Raw genomic sequence first — 23,310 nt, forward strand, 5'->3', positions numbered from 1 at the left:
CTGTTTGAATAAATAACATCAACAGCAAGTAAACACTCTTATGGAATGACTAGTTCAGTGCACACTCAATTACATGCTATCAAACAGTTGATATAATGGAAAGTAATTAAAGAGGCTCACATGCAGTGCTCACTTACCATACTGTCATAGTAGATTAATTCAAGCTCATAATCTGGAAGAATATCCGTTCTCTTGTTCACCAGATCCAGGGCCATTTGGGCAGAAGGGAGACAAGCCTGGCCACCCGGCCATCCGCCGCTCATCGGGAACAGGGCTCCGATGTAGAGCTTCTTCTTGCCTAGAACGGGGCAGGACCAGGACAACAGTAAAGTAAGAGTGGCCAAAATAAAGTAGGAAGTTGATATCAAGCGTTGTCCTCTGCTGTGATGCTGCCAGGATAGTTTGGCCATAGTGGGCATGAGTGTGTGCCAACACAGTTTATGTTCTTGATGTTATTTTACATGAAAGGCAAGGCTGTAGGTTTTTGCCAAGAATTTTACTTTCGCAAAAAATATTTTCAGTCTCCTTCAATGCTAAAATTATTCAATTATGCACTGTCGATTATCCTGAACTCCAATAGATCTCTAATATCCTTTTAGACGCACTAAAATACACCTTTACATTTTCAACTTGGATGCTACAACAACATCGATGGCGATTCAAAGGCATGTGGTTTTGATTCCCAATTAACGTAATAAATCTGCGGAAATTGTAACTATATAATTGCGCTAATAATGTCCGTGCATTGAACTAGCCAGTGTTTACACGAACGGTTATAAAACGTTCTAAGTTTCAAAGGTTCACCAAAGTTTTAAATAGTCGAAATCAAGTCAGCTGACGTTACAAACCGTCTAAAGTCGCGGTTTAAATGTAACAAGACGCGAAATAACGTTATCGAGCGCGAGCGCTAAAAACAATAACAATGTGTCGTTGTCTCGAGAGTTTGTCGTGCTGTAGTCTTATACTCACGCTTCTCCTGAACGCGTAACGAATAGAGCGCAGAAATAAACGTTACATGTTTGTTTATAGAGAGCGCAGTTTTACAGACGATCCGCTGGAATCTGCTGTGCGCGTCTTTAGACGAAACGAGACGCTGAATTCGGAGTGAAACCCGATTAGAAAAACGGAAGGTGTCTTTGTGGCTGTTTGGTATATAATCCAGTACGTAAACAAAAGAAGCGATAAACGAAGTCACAGCAGTGAGTGAGTGTGTTGTGTTCGTTGGATGCAGCAGGAGACTGAGAGAGAGAGAGAATGTGCTCGTTTATAGAGAGAGAGAGACTGAGAGAGAAAGAGAGATAGAAGGGAGTGTGTGTGAGAGAGAGAGAGAGAGAGAGAGAGAGTCGTAGATGTGTGGGGCTCATTTTCCTTCTCCGTTTCACTGAGCACTTTGAATTTTCAATCCCTTAACACAACCACTCTGGTTTATTACCCACCCATCTCCCCACCTCTTTTTCCGCCAACTACACCCAAGCCATCCACCTCGGATCCACATTTTTCTTTCTCTCACTCACTGTCTATTCCTCAGAACTTAATTATAGCACCCAATTGCATCCTTGCATTTTCAGTCACAGTTTAGTCTGTTTTCATGTCACTCACTTTTTGTTGTTGTTTTCCAATCACTATAAGGAAGCATTTTAGACAGAACCTATATGCACTACATTATGAATCACATGCTTCGTTCCTCTCTCCCACACACCTTCATCTCCACTGCACCATCTATTTCCAAACTCCCAGCCACCGCCAAACTAATCCTGCACCTTACAGCAGATACATCGTGGTAAACAGGATCCATAGAGGACTGACTACGTGTGACCGACTGTAGTCTTCAATAATGTATCAACAAACTGATGGGCTGACACCGATCCTTCGCTTCCTCTAACTCTCTTCCTCACCTTCCCCCGAACCCAATGTTTTTCCTCTGAGCTGAGTGCTGTTTTTCTACACGTTCAGTGGCTTTGGTAACACATTCGCCCTCTCACTAATCCTGGGAGTTGATGAGAATCGCTGCAGTGATCTATCTGTTTTCTCCTGCTCCGTTTATTCCCAGCACTGATCTTGCAACTTCTCTTTCTGCAAAAACACAGCGCAAGCCCGGTTACATCACATAGATACTCCAAGTTAGGGGTGACATGGGCCATGATCAAGCAGACCTCGAAATGAATAACAAAATTCCAGCCAGAAACACGAGATATGGCTTTCAGTAGATGCCTTGGGAAATTCAGATTGTTAGGGTGATATATTTTCACTGACATTCTGGCGCAAAGCTGATTAGCGATTCTGGAATATGCATGTTTTAAAACAACAAGAGTAATTTTTTTGGTAAGCGAAGCACTTCAGACTCAACCGAGATGGAATAGCTGCAGAGGTTTCAGGCCACATTTCTGTTTCTCTCTCTCACAAACCATTTAAATTTTCACATTCTCTCCAACATTAAAACCCAGAGGCGCTGGTTATATATCAGAGAACTGGTATTAGCTTAGCAGCTGCTGCAAGTGCCCTGGGGTTGTGCCACAGATGAAATACACCCCTGTATGTGTGGCGCATGCAGAGTGACGATTAGCCTCCAGGGTGGCGCTAGCACTCAATTCTAGACCAGTTTACCCAAAAGCATGTTGCAACTTGTAAGAGAAACCTTAGAACTTCACAAAATTAGGTAAGCAAATGCAACTTGTAATTCTAAACAAGCACACAAATTTTTATGTAGATTGGCCTATAGGTGGCACTATAATGGGTAAGGTAATAGTTATTATATAGTATATATAGTATTTCTATGGTAAATTACATGACATTGGTAAAATGGTGTTTTTCATCTCTGGAACATGGTAGAATTTTAGTACTCTTGCTGAGATCTAAGGCAAAATGACTCTGCCTGAATGGTCAAATGTGGCAGTGATCAATACAAAAAATGCACAAAAGTAGGGGTGTGCGATAACGACAAAAAAATATATCTCGATAGCAATGATCAGATGATATTTTTCTGAGCATGTTATTGTGCTGGTATTTTATTCAATCTGAAATGATTTGAGGAAAAAAGGGAAAATATACTGTAAATATATACCTAAAATCCCCAGTAGGTGGCAGCAAATCACTGCATGAGTGAGTCATTCATTCAGCTGATTCATTCAAACGGCTGATTGATTCAGAAACGAAACACCGTTGTGTGTTGCTCAGAGATGCAAAACAGTTCTCTTGTGGCTTTGTTTGTTTCCGTCATTAAAAGAATTAAAGCATATTGAATTTTTTGCAAAAACTACTTTTATGAAATATTGTCCTAGGGTTCTTGCCCGATCGGAAACAAACCAGTGCTCCAGAGTTCACTACAGGCAAAATATAAATAATAAAAAAACTTTGAACTTTTGAATCATCAATACAATAGTACAGCAAAACGCTTGAAGTTTACTTAAGACTATAGAGTGAATGAGTCAGTGATAGTCTGGAAACACAGTCCATATGTTATTAACTCGCCTCTTTTTAGCCAATTAACACTTTGATGATTCATTTATTATTTAAATTATTCACACTTGTTATCATGAAAGGGATTCTGATCTAATTGGTATGCTAATATTAATGCTGCTGCCTCTGGCTGAGCTTCAGTTGCCAACCATCCAGGCGGGCCAGTGATTTTATCTGGAAAAAAAAATCTCTTAGATAGAATAGCTAAATACATAAATATGCCATGAACAATTTTGGCCTATTTTCCATTGATTTCCTCTTTGATGTACGTCAGGGGTGTCCAATATGTCTGGAGGGCCACCTTCCCCTGGAGACCCTGGAAGTCTGTAGCAATCCTGAAGACCTTGATAAACTGATCGGGAAGGAGATATTGGCATGCTCATAACCCAGGCTTTCTTACTTTTACCAACATGTTGAAAGGCCATTTTTGCTCCTGCACACTATTATTTCTGAAGTATATAGTATATATATACTGCCGGCACTCATTAACACTTGCACAACTACAGTAAGAAAAATATAAATCCATTTCATGATTTAAGAGCCTTCCAAAACTGAACCGGACACTAGTAAAATATCTATTATACCACAATTGCTTGCAAAACTTCGTCATAACTTTGTCAGATCACAGGTAGGCTAAACATACATATTAAGCTCACGTACCCATTAAGCACACTTCCATTTTTGAGATCAGATTATAAAAAGAAAAAATAATTTATTATCCTACTTGATGTCTTAACCAATTGATATGTTTGCTGTCCTTTTACTGTCCTTCTATTGCTGTGTCTGTGCATTTGCATTAAGAGGACTGAGTAGCGTGTCCCAGGATGCTCAGAGTAGGATCACAACACAGCAGACTGGATGTCACCAGAATTAGTATGGATATCCACACATGCTTTTTGAGAAGAACGTCAAGGTTGAAGGTGACTGGGGGAATATGAGGCAAAACTGCCTCTCGAGAGAAATCGCGCCGCTGTCGTGCACAGCCCCGCAAAGCTGTAGCATGTGGAGGTCAGCAGCTCTACCCCACACTCCCTCTGCATACACAAAGAGCTGGCAGCAGGCTGCCGACGTCCCTGTGGGCCACCTTTCACTGTGTCTGCCAGTAATTCAGACACCTGATGCACTCCATTGCTGCCTTAATGGGACCAATTAAATCACTCTCTTTAGATCTAAAGGCACAGATCAATTTAAGATACAGCCATATCCACACTGTCTACTGGTTGGTGGGGAGTCAAATGGGATTGATGCTGAGATAACAGTGCAATTCGGCATCTAATTCGAGTATAAATGGACCTGCAGCCAGATCTCCTGTGTTTGATGGGCTCACACTCACAGTTGGAGGAATGATCTAAATCTCTGTCATTGTGTTCCTGTTCTCTGAACCTTAAAACTGCAGATGGGAATTGTAATGAATGAAATGTTTCTGGTTACGCTTCTGATTCCAAAATGGTTCCATTAATGATTCGTTTAATACTTTAATGAATGAATATTTTTGGGGAAAACTGACATTCCATTTCCAATTGTTGCCAAATTTAAAACAATTCTTGTGAAGGATCTTTATGACTTTTTAATGTCTTGTTAAAGGCGAATGCAATCCAATAACTGGTTTGCTATATGTTAAACAACAATACTAAACAAACAAAAATGTGGTATTATTTGTAAAACACTACTGATGCACTGCATTATGAGTATCACATTACCTACCAGTCAGTAGCTACACTGATGCAAGTCTCTCAGTAAGCTGTAAGCTGTTTTTGATGTGAAACTGTGTTTGATTCACTAAACAAAACTAACTCGGAGTCATTTCAGGAATCGATCCACACTGGTTGTGCTTTAGGTTTTAGATCCGCTACAAAGAATTGTTCAGAAGTCTGGCAACACTGGTTGAGATGTATGTTTTAGATTGTCTAAAATCAACGACTTATAAGATTCATTAGTTCGGGAGCCATTTGTTTGAGACTTCACTGTTTGCGCTGTATGGTTTTGATTCACCAAAAAGAACTGACTTATAAGAGTCATTTGTTCAGAAATCAGACTACACTGATTGTGCTGCATGTTTTTGATTAATAACTGGCTCATAAGCGTCATTTGTTTAAGAATTGATCTACACTCGTTTACGCTGTGCCTTTATGTTTTTTATTCACTTACAAGAATTTACTAAATAGAATTACTCATTAGACAATTACACCACACCAGACTGTTGAATTTTGACTACACTGATTGGGTTGAGTATTTTGTTTGGGAATTGGACTACACAGGTTGCACTGTAGGTTTTTATAAATGGCTGATTAGAATCATTCATTCAGGAATTTGACTTTACATTGTATGTTTTTAATTCACTAAAAAGAACTGACTCATACAAAACATCCATTAGACAATTAGACTGCCGGTTGTCCTGTATTCTTTTGAATCAGCGAAAAGAACCTGCTCATTTGTCCATGAATAATATTACATTGACTCTTATGAGCCAACCCTTATTGGTGAATCTAAAACTAAAAGCAAAACCAATAGTTCAAGAGTTGGATAATTCTGGTTGAGCTGTAAGTTGTAGATTCATTAAAACAAAAAGACCTATTGGAGCCATTTGTTCGATAGTTGACACTAGATTTGCTGTATGGTTTTGATTAAAAAGAACTGGCTCATGAAAGTCATTCATTATGTAATCAGACTACCTTAGTAATTTCTTTTTTTTTCAAAATGGAGTAAGAACCAGTTCTCGATACTCAACTCTACTTAAAACCCACGGATGCAGTAACATCCATGTGTTCATTCCAGGTGCTGAGGTGAATCTGGCTTCTCTTACAAGAGAAATCTGACACCATTCCTTAAGTGAAGGGCAGCAGCTCCACAACCATTTAACTGGCATTACTAATATGCCTGGGGCTTGGAATTACAACCTAGCCTTAATTGCAGGATTGAGTTGCAGGGTCTTAATGGAAGAGCCTGGTTTGCATTATTTCTTACTAGGCCATAAAGTTGGGGAATGTGCTCATTATGGGATACAGCACACAAATTCTAGAATACGATTGTACAAGAGTGTTTATTATTATCTTGTCCACAAAACACCTAAAATCAACTGTCAGGGTATATTTGGTCATTAAATTGTGACGAAATGTCAGAATGTACCACAAGGTCCTGGTTCAGAAGCAGACAAATCAGCTGAGCTGTAACCCACCATCAAGACACATCTTGTCGAAGAAAATGACACCCCATCAAATTCGTAAGAGAGACTATCATTTTACGAAGAAAGACATCCTCTGCAATTACAATCGATTCTTTGACCTCTACAGACAAGCAGATATAAGCGAAGTGACAGGTGGTCGCTGGCTAATGATCATGGTTTGCTCAAGTCGCCTTGCCATGCCACGGCTGCAAGGTCACAGCGGGACACTGTGATTGGCTGTTCTGGTTGCCAGGTCACAGCTGGGCAGCTTGATTGGTTCTTGAGGTTGCCAGGTCACCAACCACATGAAAGCAGGCAGGCAGTTGTATGGCATCACTGATATGCATCACGTTCTCTGAAGCGCACAAGGAAGAACAAAGGTGTCTGCTGTTATTTTTCAAAAGGCATAATTCAATAACGAAAGAGGTCGACTCAATATGCGGAGGAGAATCAAAACCAGACAAGCAAATAACGCATGACTTTGAGTAAATAAATACCCAACCCCCTACAGACGGTCTGGGGTGCGATCACAGCATCCATCCAAAGACTTCCCTTTCATCACCCCAGTAATCCTTTTATTTGCTCGCCATGGAGTGCGTTCTCCAAACAGATTTGTTAGATTTGACACCAAATTTCATTTACTGCTAAATGCCAAAGCTCAGAATTGCATCGTGGCCCGTTCCCCAGGCCTCCCAGAAGTAAATGAATCGGAGAATATAAGGAGACAGATCACTCAGCCGTCATAATGACTGAGGAGCCAAGGCATGATCAAACATGGAGAAAAAAAGCACCACTCACCACGCTCTTCCACGACAGAGAAGTTTTAAACCGTGTCTGTGTTGGATACTTTAATAACAAAGCAACGGAAGAATCTATCTGTGCCGGGATTGCGGCACAGTGGGCGAGCCGCAACCGCATCTCCTGGCTGCTCTGCTGAATTGGAGTGTGAAATATGACCAGGCGCTGCTTAATAACACACCTGCTGTTTTGAACGTCTGTCCCTCTAAATCCTCCGCTAGCCCACTGATGGTTAACGCTCCTGGCTAAAAAGCGGCGTGCTCTAAAGCGTGCGGTTCTTATAAATTACTGTTGAGCTCAGTCTGTTCGGTGCATTCAAACACATGCAGTTGCACAATCAGAGTGTAATTATGCAGTTCCATCATTTGCGTCGGGAACACGCTACATGGCGGACAGCAGGTAACGGCAATTTCCAAAGACGTCTTCGAAGTTTTGCTGAGAAAATATTCCAGTGCTTCATTGCTGTCAGCTGTCATGGCCATCGACTTTGTTGCGCTGAACGCCGTGGTTGCAGTGGAGCTATTTTGCATTCTTTTTCTACACTCACTCTGTAATGAGACGAATGACAATAAAACTACTTGACGTGCATGCCTGCTAGATTAAACTATGTGGTTTACAAAATTGGGTTGATCTCCAAACTGTCTCTAGTAACTGCCTAATCCACCTCCTCCCTCTGGTTTTGGATTTGGCTGTATTTACATGGCAAGGCCTAATACACAATGTCTGTTTACATTCACTTTGGACATTATAGACTAATAAATAATACCATAAATTGATGAAATCCCACCAAATTGATCTATACCAGGCTATATATTGATATTGGTCTATGTGGTTCAATGTGGTTTAAAGAGGATGGTCATCAATCACACAGTCTTGCAAGTAATATTATTATTTTTATATATAAATGTACAGCAATTTACTGCATGCCTGTTGGTGACATTGCTTCAACTTAAGAGCTCCCACTCACATTTCTGTCATTCGATCCTTAATTTTACCAAAAAATACACATTATTACACATTATTACACAGTGCAACTTGAAAAGCACGACTTTTGTATTCATTCCTGTGTTTAAATTCACACATGTGTATTTGGATGGGAATTGAGCTTCCACACATCCCTGTTTGTCAAAAAACAGTAAGCAATTAAAATTTTCTCGTGGGTAGCAACACAAAAGCAGACATTTCCAATTTGACTAATCTAATGCCTGTAAATGCCGAAATGACCTCAATGAATAGAGCTAATAAACAAAGAACGAAAAGAAGAAATCAAACTCAGTTGCATGTAGGTCAGTGTAATCAGATGTCAGATATACACTAGCATTCAAAAGGTTTTTTTTTTTATTAAAGAAATTAATACTTTAAAGAAATTATATATTAAAAAAAAAACGAATACTTTAATAGCAAAGATGCATTAAATTGAATCATATGTTACAGTAAAGACATTTATAATGTTACAAAAGATTTATATTTGAAATAAATGCTGTTTTTTATTTATATATTAATCAAAGAATCCAGTTTCTATAAAAATATGAAGCAGCACAACTGTTTTCAACACTGATAATAATAAGAAACGTTTCTTGAGCAGCGAAACAGCATATTATTATGATTTCCGAAGGATCATGTGAAACTGAAGACTGGAGTGATGATGCTGAAAATTCAGCTTTGCATCACAAGAATAAATTATATTTTAAAATATATCTAAATAGAAAACTAAATAATAAATTGCAATAATATTTCTGTTTTTACTGTATTTTCATTCAAATAAACAGAGCCTTGGTGAGCATAAGAGACTTCTTTGAAAAATACAACCAACCAACCCCAAAATTTGAATATATCAGATTTAAAATCACACATGAAGTGGCCCAATCAGTTTCCCAAAATTCTGATCTCATAAGTGCTTTTGTCATTGCTGCCATTTCCATCTCTCAAAAGTTTCACCTCTACAGCCATCATTTATGCCTATACTTTCACCCTACCTGCCCCTTTATCTCCTTCTCCCGCTTCTCATTTGGCCGGATGTAGCGTTAATGTGATCCGCCATGCTTCAGTAAAACACACTCTAATCTCCCTGGCTCTATGGGTAGAGTTGGACCCTCTCTGCTATTCCTGGCTCCGCCATCCCTCATGTTTATGGTCCATCTCTTATGATGCGCTTATCATTGGAGCGTTCGTTTCATTGTTCGAGAACCCTTGTGTTTTTGCACCTTCGATGAATAGGCAGAAAGGGAATAAGCGGGATTTATGCCGAGGTATTTTCAGGGTCTCCAAAGGGAAAGCGAGAATCCGAGGGAGGGAAGACATTGATAAACCATGTAACAAGTTAGATGTGATTGCATCAGCATCTTCTCCTCGCAAGCATTTGCAGTGGATGCGTGAAGCGTGTTATGAAGTGGCTTGTAAAGAAAGTCCTCTCATTGGTTCTATTACACACATGCGGCAGGGATAATTGGGAAAGGAAATGCACATAAATTACATCGTAAACCTGCTTACGCCACGTTTAATGCAATCTTTTCACTTGCGACCGCGATCAGCAAGGTACAACTCATTATTTTCAAATAGCCTTCAGTGGCAGAGAATACTTGTATTCAAATCAATGGTCACATTATTAAACGTACACAAGAGCTAGACAAGGTAATAGAGAAATTGTGAGTGGGATACGTAGAGAAGGAAGGAGGAAGGAGGGGGGAGAGCCGGCGGCTGAGCTGGTCTGGAGGATTAGGATGCTATGTGGATCATTTCTCTCAAATGCTGTCCATAGGTGAGCCACTTAACCTAGGTGGTGCCGATGATCAGCTGGATGATAGAGGTCAACGGAGAAATCAAAGAGCTGATGACGCCGGCTTCACCACACCACTTTCAGGCCACTGCTGCCTTTCCAACTCGCAATCCGTGATCATCACTGACTGACATGTGGAGGTGAGTGGATCTGATTTCAGGATTTCTGTGCTATGCTTAACCCTGGGTATTATTGGACCTCAGGTTTTAACTCTGGGTTAGCCAGCAATTCACACTAATTGGTGGTTATAATTGTTTTAACCCCAGTGTGCAGCATGAAATAACACTTCTAGAATGTTACTGTAGGGTTGTTTAGCGACAGACAGTTGACTGTGTTTAGATTCAGCAATGAATAGCACTGAAAATGTTATCTAAGGATTTATCAGGGATTAAGAACTATTATATAAAGTGGGGTCAAAACGAGACCACTCAAAGTGGAAAATGCTTCTATTCTGCCTTTTTTCACTATAAATTCAGTATAACAATTTGAGAGAAAAGTTATCTTAAATATCTCATTCATTTAAGAAAAAAAAACATTTTAAATCCTAAAGTGTTGTTTATTTCCAGGTTTGAACTGAATTATAATTTCTAGATTTTCAATGTGGACTGTTCAAATATGATATGATTTTTAAAATGTTTTTAATATAGCTTTTTTTATGCTCAACAACAGCATTTATTTGATCAAGCATACAGTAAAATAATATATGTATATGATACAGATAAAGTACAGTATGTTGTAAATTATTATTACAATTTAAAATATCTGTTTTCTTTGTAATATATTTTAAAATGTAATTTATTCCTGTGATGCAAAGCTACATTTTCAACATCATTACTCCAGTCTTCAGTGTCACATGATCCTTCAGAAATCATTCTAATATCCAGATTTGCTGCTCTTTTTTTTTCTTTTTATCAATGATGAAAACAGTTATTGTCAGGGAACTGTTGTGTGTCTGTCATGTGTTCCTGCCCCTTGTGCCCATATTTGGTTTGTTTCCTGTCCTTGTTAAATGTAATCATTAGTTTATTCGTGTCTAGCCGTGTCTGTTAATTTACCTGTGTATATTAGTCCTGTCTGTTCAGTTAAACTTTGTCTGGTCTACTCGTTAACCCCGGTGTGTGATGTCCGTGTCTGCCTTGCCTTGTCCTGCCATGTCCTGATGTCTTAAGTAAAGTCTGTTCTTTGAGTTTATATCCTCGTCTGCGTGTTCCTGGTTCCTCCCTCGTGTGTGCACCGTGACAGAAGACCAGACCTAAACAGTAAGCGGCGCCCCTTCACCTCGTTTTGTTTTCAGTTTTTGAAAAGTCTTTTGTTTGTTCCTGTTTTGTCTGTCTCTCGCGGCATGGAAGTCGCCACTCGACATCCCGCCTTAGCCCACTGCAAGTCGGCGTGGGAGTTCGGCAGGATTACCGCGAGTGCCGCGAGTCCGCTGGCCGCGATCCCTCCAGTCTGCCGATCGCGGGAGAAGTTCGCCGTTGTCCGCGGCTCATCCAACCCGCCGATCGTGGGAGATATCCGCCGCCGTCCGCGGCTCCCAACCTCGCCGCTCACCCCGAGCCCGCCGTTCGCGGGAGTTCACGCCGCCGTCCGCGGCACACCGAGCCCGCCGTTCGCGGGAGTTCACGCCGCCACCTGCGGTTCACCCAAGTCCGCCGTCCGTGGGGAAAGCCAACCCACCGTCGGCGGCTTCACCGTGCCCGCCGTTCGCGGGAGATCAACGCTGCCGTCCGCGGGGAAAGCCAACCCGCCGTCGGCGGCTCCCCCTGTTCACGCCGCCGTCCGCGGCTCCCCTGTGCAATGCCCGCCGGTCCGCCGCTGACTCAAGCCCACCGGATTGCCGCTGACTCAAGCCTGCCGGCCGCCGCCTCTAACCCTCTCCGTGGATCAAGTCCACATGTCTCGGCCAGGAGAGCCGTGTTTGTTTGTTTGTTGTGCCCACAGGAACATTTTAAAAAAAACCATGTCATGTCTTGTCCATGGAGACTCGTCTGGGGCAGGCGGCTTCTTGGGTTGTGGCCATGGAGGCCAGTCGCAGCCGCTTGCCCCCCCTGTCGCAGAAGTGGAGGAGGTTGCTGAGGGACCCTGTGAGGGCCCCTGACTCCTCGTCATGCCCAGAGGAAGCCTCAGCTTCCTAGCCAGCCCAGGAGGGCTTCTGGTTCCTGTGGGATGTCCGGTCCTGTTTGTCTGACCCTGGAGGGTTTCTGTCGTGTTTTGTCTGTCTAGCCCCGGAGGGCTCCTGATACCCCCTGGATTCCCCATGGAAATTTTGGGGGGGGGTAGTAGAGCTCTGGGTGGAGTGGGTGGGCCGAAGAAGGATGCCATGGCCACAGTTACCACCTGCCATGGCCTCCTGAGCTCCCTGCTCCGCCATGGGTCCTGTCTGTCTGTTCCGCTCTGGAGGTCCCCGTCCTGTGGTCCGTGTCTGTCCTGAGAGGCCTCCAGAGCGCCCACCCCCCCTCCCCGATGGAACTGTTAAGGCTCGGGACGAGCCTTTCGGGAGGGGGGAGTTATGTCAGGGAACTGTTGTGTGTCTGTCATGTGTTCCTGCCCCTTGTGCCCATATTTGGTTTGTTTCCTGTCCTTGTTAAATGTAATCATTAGTTTATTCGTGTCTAGCCGTGTCTGTTAATTTACCTGTGTATATTAGTCCTGTCTGTTCAGTTAAACTTTGTCTGGTCTACTCGTTAACCCCGGTGTGTGATGTCCGTGTCTGCCTTGCCTTGTCCTGCCATGTCCTGATGTCTTAAGTAAAGTCTGTTCTTTGAGTTTATATCCTCGTCTGCGTGTTCCTGGTTCCTCCCTCGTGTGTGCACCGTGACAGTTATGCTGCTTAATATTTTTTAGGAAGCCATAATACTTTTTTTTTTGTGCATGTGAGTGTGTGTGTGTGTGTGTGTGTGTGTGTATATATATATATATATATATGTCTGTCTGTCTTTGCACTTTTTCAGTAAATTAACATATAGATTTATTATGGTATATTATTAATATATTATTAATATATTAATACCAGTAGAGGGAAGGAAGCATTTTAACATCCAAAAATCACCCATTTCAGCTTCAATTACTAACCCAAGGCTTGAACAGTGTACAACATGGAACATGATTTAAAAATCCAATATGGTATACGAGATACTGAGTGTGCTGTCCTAGGGGAAGCAGCTGTGATGAGCGTTGCATCGTGTTAGACGTCACCCGTTAGGTGTTACAGATGTGTCATTTTCTGGAAGTCAACGTGTCAGGTGTCTTAGCGTATGTGACAAGTCAGTAGCTGTGGTTGTGTTGTATTTTGGTGATGTGTGCGGTGGCAGGTGCAGGGACTGGGTAACATGGACAAGAAAATAGCAAACAGGAGGTTTTCTGACACGCTGTGCTGTAGGTGCCTGCCGTTTCTTCCAGGTTGTAACATTTTGTGATTGCTCCTGAATAATTTATCGACACTTTTAAATAAAATGCGGCTCCGAAAATGAGGAGAGCTCAAGCTAACCCTTGTTTATTCTCTACGGTCTCATTCTCCCGGCCGACTGCACACGGATTTCATAGACTTCTGTTGAGAATGAGATTAGGTCCATGGATGCAGAAACCGGTTCCAGGTTTGAGTGGACACTACGAATGTCATGTAAATGCCATTGTGGAAATCGATCCAAAGGGAGACCTTTTTCTCGGCTACCCGTGAAATTATCGCACACAGAGAGAAACGCAGCACAAAACAGACATTCAAAGGTGCATATAAACACATACGTAGGATGAATTAAAACCAACTCTGACAAGCACAGTGCTTTCATTCACAAGGACACTAATGCTTTCATGTGATGACCTTTTACATGCTGTGAGTTCCATCGATAGGTGGAGAAAGAGAGAGAGAGAGCAAGACTGCACCGGCGCTGTGTGCATCCTCTCTTAATTAAAATCCTCTAATGCGGCATGCTGAACGTTGAGAGTGGACCAATCACAGAGCTTCATTCTCAACATCAATATTGAATGGCAGCATCTCCTAAAGTCCTCACTCTGGAGGGCAGCAGTGTGCTTGTCTAATGACTAAAAGCCATAACAAATACCAAGCCTTCATTACACTCATTCTTAGCCACCTATTTCATCAATCAATAGGCTATACCACATCATCCTGTCTCACCCACTAAAGCCTAATGATATACACAGACAGCGCCTGTTCCTTTTAAATGACCAGACAGTGCATTCAATCCCAGAACTTTCAATACTTCCTCTAGTCTGATGCAGTACATTGTCATTGTTCGATCTATAAGTGGCTTGTTAGTCGCGCTTGTAAAGGCAAGCATCGCTATAATTATTGCTCATACTTAGGGTTAGTGATTTGAACAAACACCTAACCTAAATATTAAGCTTCAATGTTTAACTCATCCTGCTGTTAAATTCTGCTAAATGATACCTCAAATTAAGCGACTAGCTGGGGAGAGGCTATTACTTTTCTAAAGGAGAAGACTTCGATTTTTGCTTTGTGGATGATGAAGATGAAAAAGGCTTGCATTGAAAAAGGGGCCGAAGCCTTAACTAGATACTTAAATATTATAGAGGAGATGGACTTATCTGCTTTGGGCTAGAAAGCAACCAATTAGCAACCACTCACATCACCCTCGCAACCACTGAGCCACACCCTAGCAACCACACAGAACCCTTAGCAACCACATAGCATCCACATTTATTTTTTACGTTTGTATCTGTATCTATGTGATATCAAAGTAAAAATATATGGAGATTATATTTGCCTGACTGAATGCTATAGATGTTGAGGCTGGTTGCTAGGCATTTATTTATACATTTACATTTATTCATTTACATTTATTCATTTAGCTGACGCTTTTATCCAAAGCGACTTACAATTGCTATATATGTCAGAGGTCGCACGCCTCTGGAGCAACTAGGGGGTTAAGTGTCTTGCTCAGGGACACATTGGTGTCTCACAGTGGATTCGAACCCGGGTCTCTCACACCAAAGGTATGTGTCTTATCCACTCCGCCATCACCACCCCCATTTAGGTGTTGCTAGGGTGTTCTGGCTAGTTGCTAGATACATCTAGGGTGATATGTTGTTGCTATGAGTGTCTAAGGTGTTGTGGCGGGTTGCTAGATGTATCTAGGGTGACAGATTGTTGCTATGCGTTGCTAGGGTGTTCTAGCTGGTTGCTAGGCATTTATTTATATGTTAAGGTGTTGCAAGGGTGTTGTGGCTGGTTGCTAGACATATCTAGGGGGATATATGGTTGCTATGAGTGTCTAAGGTGTTGTGGATGGTTGCTAGGCATTTATTTATACATTTAGGTGTTTCTAGGATGTTCTAGCTGGCTGTTAGGGTGTTTTGGTTGTTCTAGGATGGTCTGTCTATCTGCTAGGAGTGGCTTGGGTGTTTTGGCTGGTTGCTAGGTGTATCTAGGGTTATATCTCATTGCTATGAGTGCCTAAGGTGTCCTGGATAGGCATTTATATATACATTTAGGTGTTTTTAGGGTGTTCTGGCTGATCGCTAGATGTATCTAGGACAATCTGTCTCATTGTTATGAGAGGCTAGGGATTTTTGTCTGATTGCTAGGCATTGTTAGGGTACTCTGACGGGTTGTTAGGTGTTGCTAGGTTGCTTTAGGTATTAGGCTGTTCTGATTTGTTGCTAGGGTGTTCTGAGTGGTTTCTAGGAGTATCTATAGTGATCCGTCTTCTTGAAGGGATTGTCTTGGGTTTTTGGCTGGTTGTTAGGCATGTATTTTTACATTTAAGTCTTGTTAGGGTGTTCTGACTGTTTTCTAGGTCTATCTTAGGTGATCTGTTTTGCTTGGAGTGGCTAGGATTGTTTGACTGGTTGTTAGGTGTTGCTCTAGATTAGGTGTCACCAAACTTGTTCCTAGAGGGCCGGTGTCCTGCAGAGTTTAGCTCCAACCCTAATCAAACACACCTGAACCAGCTAATCAAGGTCAGCTAATTAAACTCTGCAGGACCCTCTGCCCTCCAGGACCGAGTGTGGTGATCTGCTCTAGATGTAACTAAGCTGTTTTGGCTGAACTAGGAACTAGGCTAGGGTGATCTGGCTGGTTGATTGGTGTATCTAGTGTAATGTGTGTCTTGTTGCTAGGAGTGTCTGGGTTTTTTGGCTGTTTGCTAGGCATTTCTTTAAACATTTAGGTTTTGCTAGGGTGTTCTGGCTGGTGTCTAGGAGTATCTATGGTGATATGTCTTGTTGCTATGAGTGATGCTGTTGCTATGATCTGTCTTGTTGCTATGTAGGGTGTTCTGAAGCCCTATTCACACCAAGAATGACAACTATAAAGATAACAATATAGCATCCACACCAGTGAACGATATCGTCTGTTTATTGTCAGCGCATGCTCGTCTGTCACTTTAAATCCTCAAGCTCATTATAGCAGGATAGATTCTGATTGGGTGTCACCTGTCAATGTTTTTATTGTTCAGCAGCAGGAAAGAAATCATTCTGAAAGTGATTCCAACTATATTGTTTCTCTGTGCCTTTATCGTTATAGCTGCGGGGTGGACTCTGCTATTCTTTAATATTGAGAGCTATGTTTTGATCTATATCTTTATTGTTATCTTTATAGTTTTCGCCCTTTGTGTGAACAGGCCTTAACTGGTTTCTAGGAAATTTATTTATACATTTAGGTGTTTCTAGGCTGTTTAAGGTAGGTTGCTAGGGTCCTCTGGCGGTTTAATAGTTGTATATAAGGTCTGACTGGTTGTTAGGTGTTGCTAAGTTGCTATAGATGTAACTAGGCTGTTTTGGCTGAACTAGGCTAGGGTGTTCTGGCTGGTTGCTTGGTGTATCTAAGGTGGACTGTCTTGTTGCTAGGAGTGTCCGGGGGTTTTGGCTGGTTGCTAGGCATTTAATTATATATTATGGTGTTGCTAAGGTGTTCTAGCTGGTTGCTAGGGTCTTCTGACTGTTTTCTAGATATATCTCAGATGACATGATTGTTGCTAGAAATGTCTAGGGTTTTTTGCTGGTTGCTAACCATTTCATTATACATTACTGTGTTGATAAGGTGTTCTAGCTGGTTGCTAGGATGTTGTAGCCAGTAGACATATACAGTGTTTTGTCTTGTTGCTAACTGAGCAATTCCCATCAGCATCATTAGCAATTTATGTCATGTGACTCATTGTTTGCAACTGAATGATTTCCATCTGTAGCCAAAGCAGTTTTAAGCATTGACACACAGTATGGATTAGACAGTACAAATGTGATCTGTTACACTTAAAGGTACATATAGATCAGTATAGCCACTGCTGTGCAGGTTATCATGGCTGCTGGCAGGAGCAGGAGGCGGCAAAAAATATGAGATAACCTGGGAGTGAATTTCCAGCCAGGTAAAAACTGTGTGAAAACACCATTTACTAAGTAGATGTAGCACATAAATCATCTACTCTTCCCATCCCTCCTAAAGTGCTTTTTCTCTACCATGCTATCTCTCTTTTCCCACAACCCCCCCCTACTTTTGTGCCCCCTCTTCCTTTTCCGCTCTCTCTCTCTCCATCTCATTTCCCCTCCTTCATTTTCATCCTCCTCTCCTCTCTTATTTCCTGCCGGCCGGCCTTCAATCACCCTCTCTCTCAGTGTGCAGACATCACTGCCATATTGGGACAGTGACACCTCCATTAATCAATTTAGCAAACACCATGGGCTGATCTGCACAGAGTGTCACGCACACGCGCACATGCCAAAACATCCAGGATGGGTAGCTACAATTCATTCACCTCGATCTGGCCCTGTGGAAGTCAAGGTCATGCAGTCCCTTGGGGAAACCATACGTCATGTAATCTCAGGCTTTGACATGTGGGATTATGCATATCTGTACGATATAATCTCGCTACCCTATGGTGTTATTACATTTTTTTTATATATTTAGCATATGCATAGCATACAGGGGCTCTCATCGGTGAGTGCTGTATGACAGACAGTCTCATTTACAGGATGTACAGCTCGTTGTGCACTCAATACTGCCATCTTCTGATATGATTTTAGTTTTGCATTACCAATATTAATTTGTCTAATGCTGCCCCCTTCAGGTTAGTAAAAGAATTTACTGACTACTAAATGAAATGCTGCCCCCTTTTGACAGGAGAGTAGATTTTTAGCTTACTCTTTAATTTGATTGGGGAACTTCACAGTACTTTACACTCAACAGTGCCACTGCCAGGTAGGGATGAACACCATACATTTCTTGGAAAAATAAACGATTTCAACCATGGTGCTCATTTAAGATTCAAAACAGAGGAATTTTCAGTCCAAGAAATAAAAAATAATTAACATTATCAACGTTGTCAATTTGCACAATTCCTACTTCCTATGCAAAGGAAGACATAGCACTGAATATAACCGAATGTAATTCAGCAATAAACTGAATGTTAATTCCAATTAAACAAAAAATATATTATAGTTTAAATTTATATGAAAGTGAAAGTGACGTGATATACAGCAAAGTATGGTGACCCATACTCGGAATTCGTGCTCTGCATTTAACCCATCCATTGTTTTTTTATTTTGTACTGTTCTCTGAGGTCCACTTATAATGCTATCAAGATTTTTACATAAAAAACTTCATTTAGAAGTAATAGGCTATTTTCTGTCCTGTTTTAACCCCCCTCATCAGAACCCTCTGTTTGAATAGTCATGGCGGATTGGAGATTTGAAAGTAAACGCCCTCTGCTATGATTGGCTAATAGTTGTGTATGTTTGACAGCTTATGTCCTTCACAGATGCCATGTGTAGCAGTGGTACAGCAGATGTGGAGCAGGTTGCTAAGCCATCTTCTGAATCAAGTGCGCATCAATGATCATTATTTAGATAAAAAATACTTTCTTTGCACTCAGACTCTGATTTCTGCAATAGAACACAATTTAGGCAGAATTTTCACAGCCAAACAATCTTTGCTGTCATTAACACATACAGTATGTCTATTCTAAAAGCAGTGCATCCATATTTATGCTTTAAATGTATAGAACTGTTAACTTTTGGATAATTATTTAATGTAATTTGTGTGCTTAGCTCATTCATACATTCATTAGAGTAGTATATTTAATCTAAATGTGCAAATATAAAGCATTCTGTTTATTTAATCTCGATCAATAAATGCATATGGTCCAGAGTGAGTGGTGTTGTACATAATTACATTGGATATTGCTTATAAATCCTGATATGTGGCGTGCTAAGGTTTATAGATGAGGCCTGACTATCACAAATGTATTTTGTTACATCAATGAATTAAATTATGAAGAACGAGATGCTTTTACTTTGCTTTATAAGCCTTCTGCATGACTATTTTTTCAATGGTTTTCAAAAAGCAGTAAGGACATGTCCCACCTGTCCTAGCTGCCTATTACGTCTATGCTAAAAAGCGGATGAAATGCAAATCTGCCAGCTTTTATATGAAAATGGAAATGATAAACAAGTGATCCAATGTATCTATTACTTGATTAGAAATGTTGAAGATCACATAACCTATACACAGATAACACTACCTATATATCCATCCAAGTAACTGATTTAATTTATGTGAGAGAAAAAAGGAGGGTTTCAATCCAATGTGTGCAACAAAACTGAAAATGTCTTCACTTCTACGGATTTTGGCATAACATGGAAATACAATTGTAGCCTAGTTGTGGGATTCTTCTGTTTGGAAACTTCTGATAATTATTCCTTTTATAAAGTTCCAGTTTATTGCAAAGTAACGATCTCTCCTCAGTAATTACAATACTGGTTTTATCATACATAAGAATACAAAAGCATTCTTACCTGTATAATGTCTGTCATCTACATTAGAAGCAGAACACAGGAGAAAGAGAATAACAGAATTATTAGGAATGAATAAATATAAAATTGGCCTGAGTTTGAAAGAACACGAATACACTAGCACTCACAGTGGCAGACAGGTTTGGGTGAGTCCCACTTGCCCAGCTTAGTGCACTGAGTGCTGTTTCTGCCCACCAGGATGAAACCCTCCAGACAGCTGTAGTGCAGTATCGTGCCCTCCACCGCTGGGCCTGGAGGGTGGACTGTCACACGGCCGTTCTCCAGAGACGTCCACACCCGTGCACACGGCAGCACTGACGAAAACACACACCACAGCAGAGGGTCAGTTATACAAATAATGCCATTCAAAACCTCAAAACTGTTGTGTTGACGTGATGCTAAAAGGTGGTTTATATTCATTTAGGATCTATGTTTCACGTGAGCAGTCTGGATTGGAAGTTTCCCTTACAGGATTAATTAGTTTTTACCTTGTATCACCTTACTTTACCTTTATAAAGCATGCAGTCTTACCATTCATTTTCTATCTTGTCAGCAATGAAAAGATGGCAAGAACAGAACGTATCGCCCTGAGAGACCAATTATATAATCCACAATATGCTCAACGGCCATCTGTAGTACTTCATATTTGCGTCAGGCAGTGATTACGTCAAATGCATCAGGGCTTTTGTGTCAACACCATTTTAAAACAGCACAGGACAGTTTAAAGGTTTGAATTGACAGCTGTTTTGGTATGGTTGTGTGTGTGTGTGTGTGTGTGTGTACATGTACTTGACCTAGCTTACTTTTGGGGACAAAATTGCTGATAAACTTATCCAGACGTTAGCTAAATCTGTCAAAACCTCAATTTTAAGAATGTCCTCAAAATAATAAAATGGTTCAGGTCTGTTCAGAAGCATACTACTCTTGCTTGTTCTTCAGTATCTTCAGTGTACACTAACGTTCAAAAGTTTAGTTCAGGGCTGTCCAAACTCGGTCCTGGAGGGCCGGTGTCCTACAGAGTTTAGCTCCAACTTGCCTCAACACACCTGCATGGAAGTTTCTAGTATGCCTATTAAGAGCTTGATTAGCTGCTTCAGGTGTGTTTAATTAGGGTTGGAGCTAAACTCTGCAGGACACCGGCCCTACAGGACCGAGTTTGGACAGCCCTGGTTTAGGGTCAATGAGATATTCAGTTTGGATGCATCAAATCAAAAGGGTGACAGTAAAGATCATTATAATGCTACAAAATATTTATTTTAATTAAATGCTGTTCTTCTGAACTTTCCATTCATCAAAGAATCCTGACAAAAAATGTATCACGATTTCCATAAAAATATGAAGCAGCACAACTGTTTTCGACATTATTAGCAAGATATGTTTCTTGAGCATCAAATCAGCATATTAGAATGATTTCTGAAGGATCATGTGACACTGAAGACTGGAGTAATGATACTGAAAATACAGCTTTGTATCACATGAATAAATTACATTTTAAAATATAAAAATAGGCTAGTAATAATATTTCACAATATTAACATTTTTACTGTATTTTTGATTAAATAAATTCAGACTTGGTGAGCATAAGAGTCTTCTTTCAAAAACATTCAAAAACCTTACTGACCCCAAGCTTTTGAACATTAGTGTATCATGCAAATTATGTACACTGGAAATAGAAGGTTAAGACAAGCAGCATTGTATTATGGGATATAGTATTCCACGAATCCCAGGTATTTACCTGGATGACCTACTGTCCTCCATCTGCCAATATGTGCATCAGACAGCAAAGCACACTTCATGGCATACCATATCCCACAATGCAATGCTGCTTGACCTTCCTGTTGATATATGTCTGTGGTTTTCTGTGTGACCTAGTTTTCCCCATTCTGTTTAATTAGTCATTCAGTACACCTGTTGTCTTATGGCGCTTTTCCACTGTGTGGTACTACTCGGCTTGGCACGGCTCATTTCGGCTCGGTTTGTGTTTCCACTGCAGTTAAGTACTTTAGAGTGGGCGGGATTATTCACGTGTCTTTATAGCAGCGCCGCCTCTACTGCCGTGACTCCTTGAAAACTTTTGAACTCTGACACTATGAGACCCCCACACCCCCAGGGCCTGCCCCCCCTCCTCACTAACTTAAAAAACTGTGACCAGCACCTGTCACTTGTGCAGCATTGGACTGATCACTACCTCATCCAGCATTGACTGCAAACTACCTCTAGTCTGATATAAGAACTGTTCTCCCTACTGACAAGCTCTTCTTGCACTAGACATACATCTACACAGTTTTGTTTTATTTAACTGGTTTGCACTCTATCTATTCTGCCATGTGCCTTATGCCACTTTATCTCTTTTTTTTATTTTTCTACAGTGTCCTCAGATTGATTGATAAGCTCTTTTTGCACTACAAATATATCTGCACAGTTTTGTTTTTATTTAACTGGTTTGCACTCTATCTATTCTGCCATGTGCCTTATGCCACTTTATCTATTTCTTTATTTTTCTACAATGTCCTCATTTGTATAGCTGTATAGTTGTATGTACATATGTTTAAACTGCATTATCTGTATTTGAACGTGTTTAATGTTAACTGTATGCACCAAGGGTCTGAGAGTAACGCAGTTTCAATTCTCTGTATGTATGTGCCGTACATGTGGAAGAACTGACAATAAAGCAGACTTGACTTGACATGACTAATTATGCGTTGCTCCATTAAGCTCTTGCTGGATCCGCTCCTCGGCTATCAACGATCTGTTGTCTCTCGTACCACAAGTTGAATGACGCAGGCAGTGACGATTTTCTCCGGCCAATCCATGATCAGCAGAGTTTACACATCACGTTTTGGTAACGGTACAGCTTGCTTGAAACCTCGGCCGAGGTGGTACTAAACAACGTAACAGGTACCAGGTACTGTACCCAGTGGAAAACCCCCCCAAAAGTGAGCTGTACTGAACCATACCATGTTGTACCATGCAGTGGAAAAGCGCCATTAATTATCTCATTAGTTCCCTTTGTTTGGTTCATGCTTTAGAAGTCCTCAGTTCTCCCTTAGTCTTGGTCCGTTCTCGTCTGTTATGTTGGTTTACTTACCTGTCTCCTGGATTTGCTAATTAAAATACCTTTTTGTTTATCTCTGTTGTCTTCGTGCTATTGTGCCTCACCAACCCGTGACAGCAGTGTAGCATATACTGTCTGAAATGCTTCTCACTGTGTTCTGCATATTGTTTTTAATTCCTCACAATAGCAGATACTGAACAGTGTATACAGCACATCATGCACTAATCTAGGGGTTTTCAATCTCTTATATGCCACGGACACCCAATTATGATCATTTTCATACGAGAGACCACTACCCTA

The 23,310-nt window shown here is 41.1% G+C and overlaps 1 protein-coding gene across 1 annotated transcript in view; it reads right to left on the reverse strand.

Annotated features, from left to right (window-relative positions):
- LOC306846965 (gamma-aminobutyric acid type B receptor subunit 1-like) overlaps positions 1–23,310 on the reverse strand; it is an 81,683-nt gene that overhangs the window by 55,823 nt on the left and 2,550 nt on the right. Inside the window, exons 3-5 of the mRNA XM_079380696.1 lie at positions 20,084–20,269; positions 19,959–19,976; positions 138–298 (exon numbers count right to left, since the gene is read on the reverse strand). Coding sequence (XP_079236822.1) covers positions 138–263 — 126 coding nt within the window. The 5' untranslated portion in view covers positions 264–298; positions 19,959–19,976; positions 20,084–20,269. The remainder of the gene's footprint in view (positions 1–137; positions 299–19,958; positions 19,977–20,083; positions 20,270–23,310) is intronic.

The sequence above is a fragment of the Barbus barbus genome, assembly GCF_936440315.1.
Source record: "Barbus barbus genome assembly, chromosome: 27".
Lineage (NCBI taxonomy): Eukaryota > Metazoa > Chordata > Actinopteri > Cypriniformes > Cyprinidae > Barbus > Barbus barbus.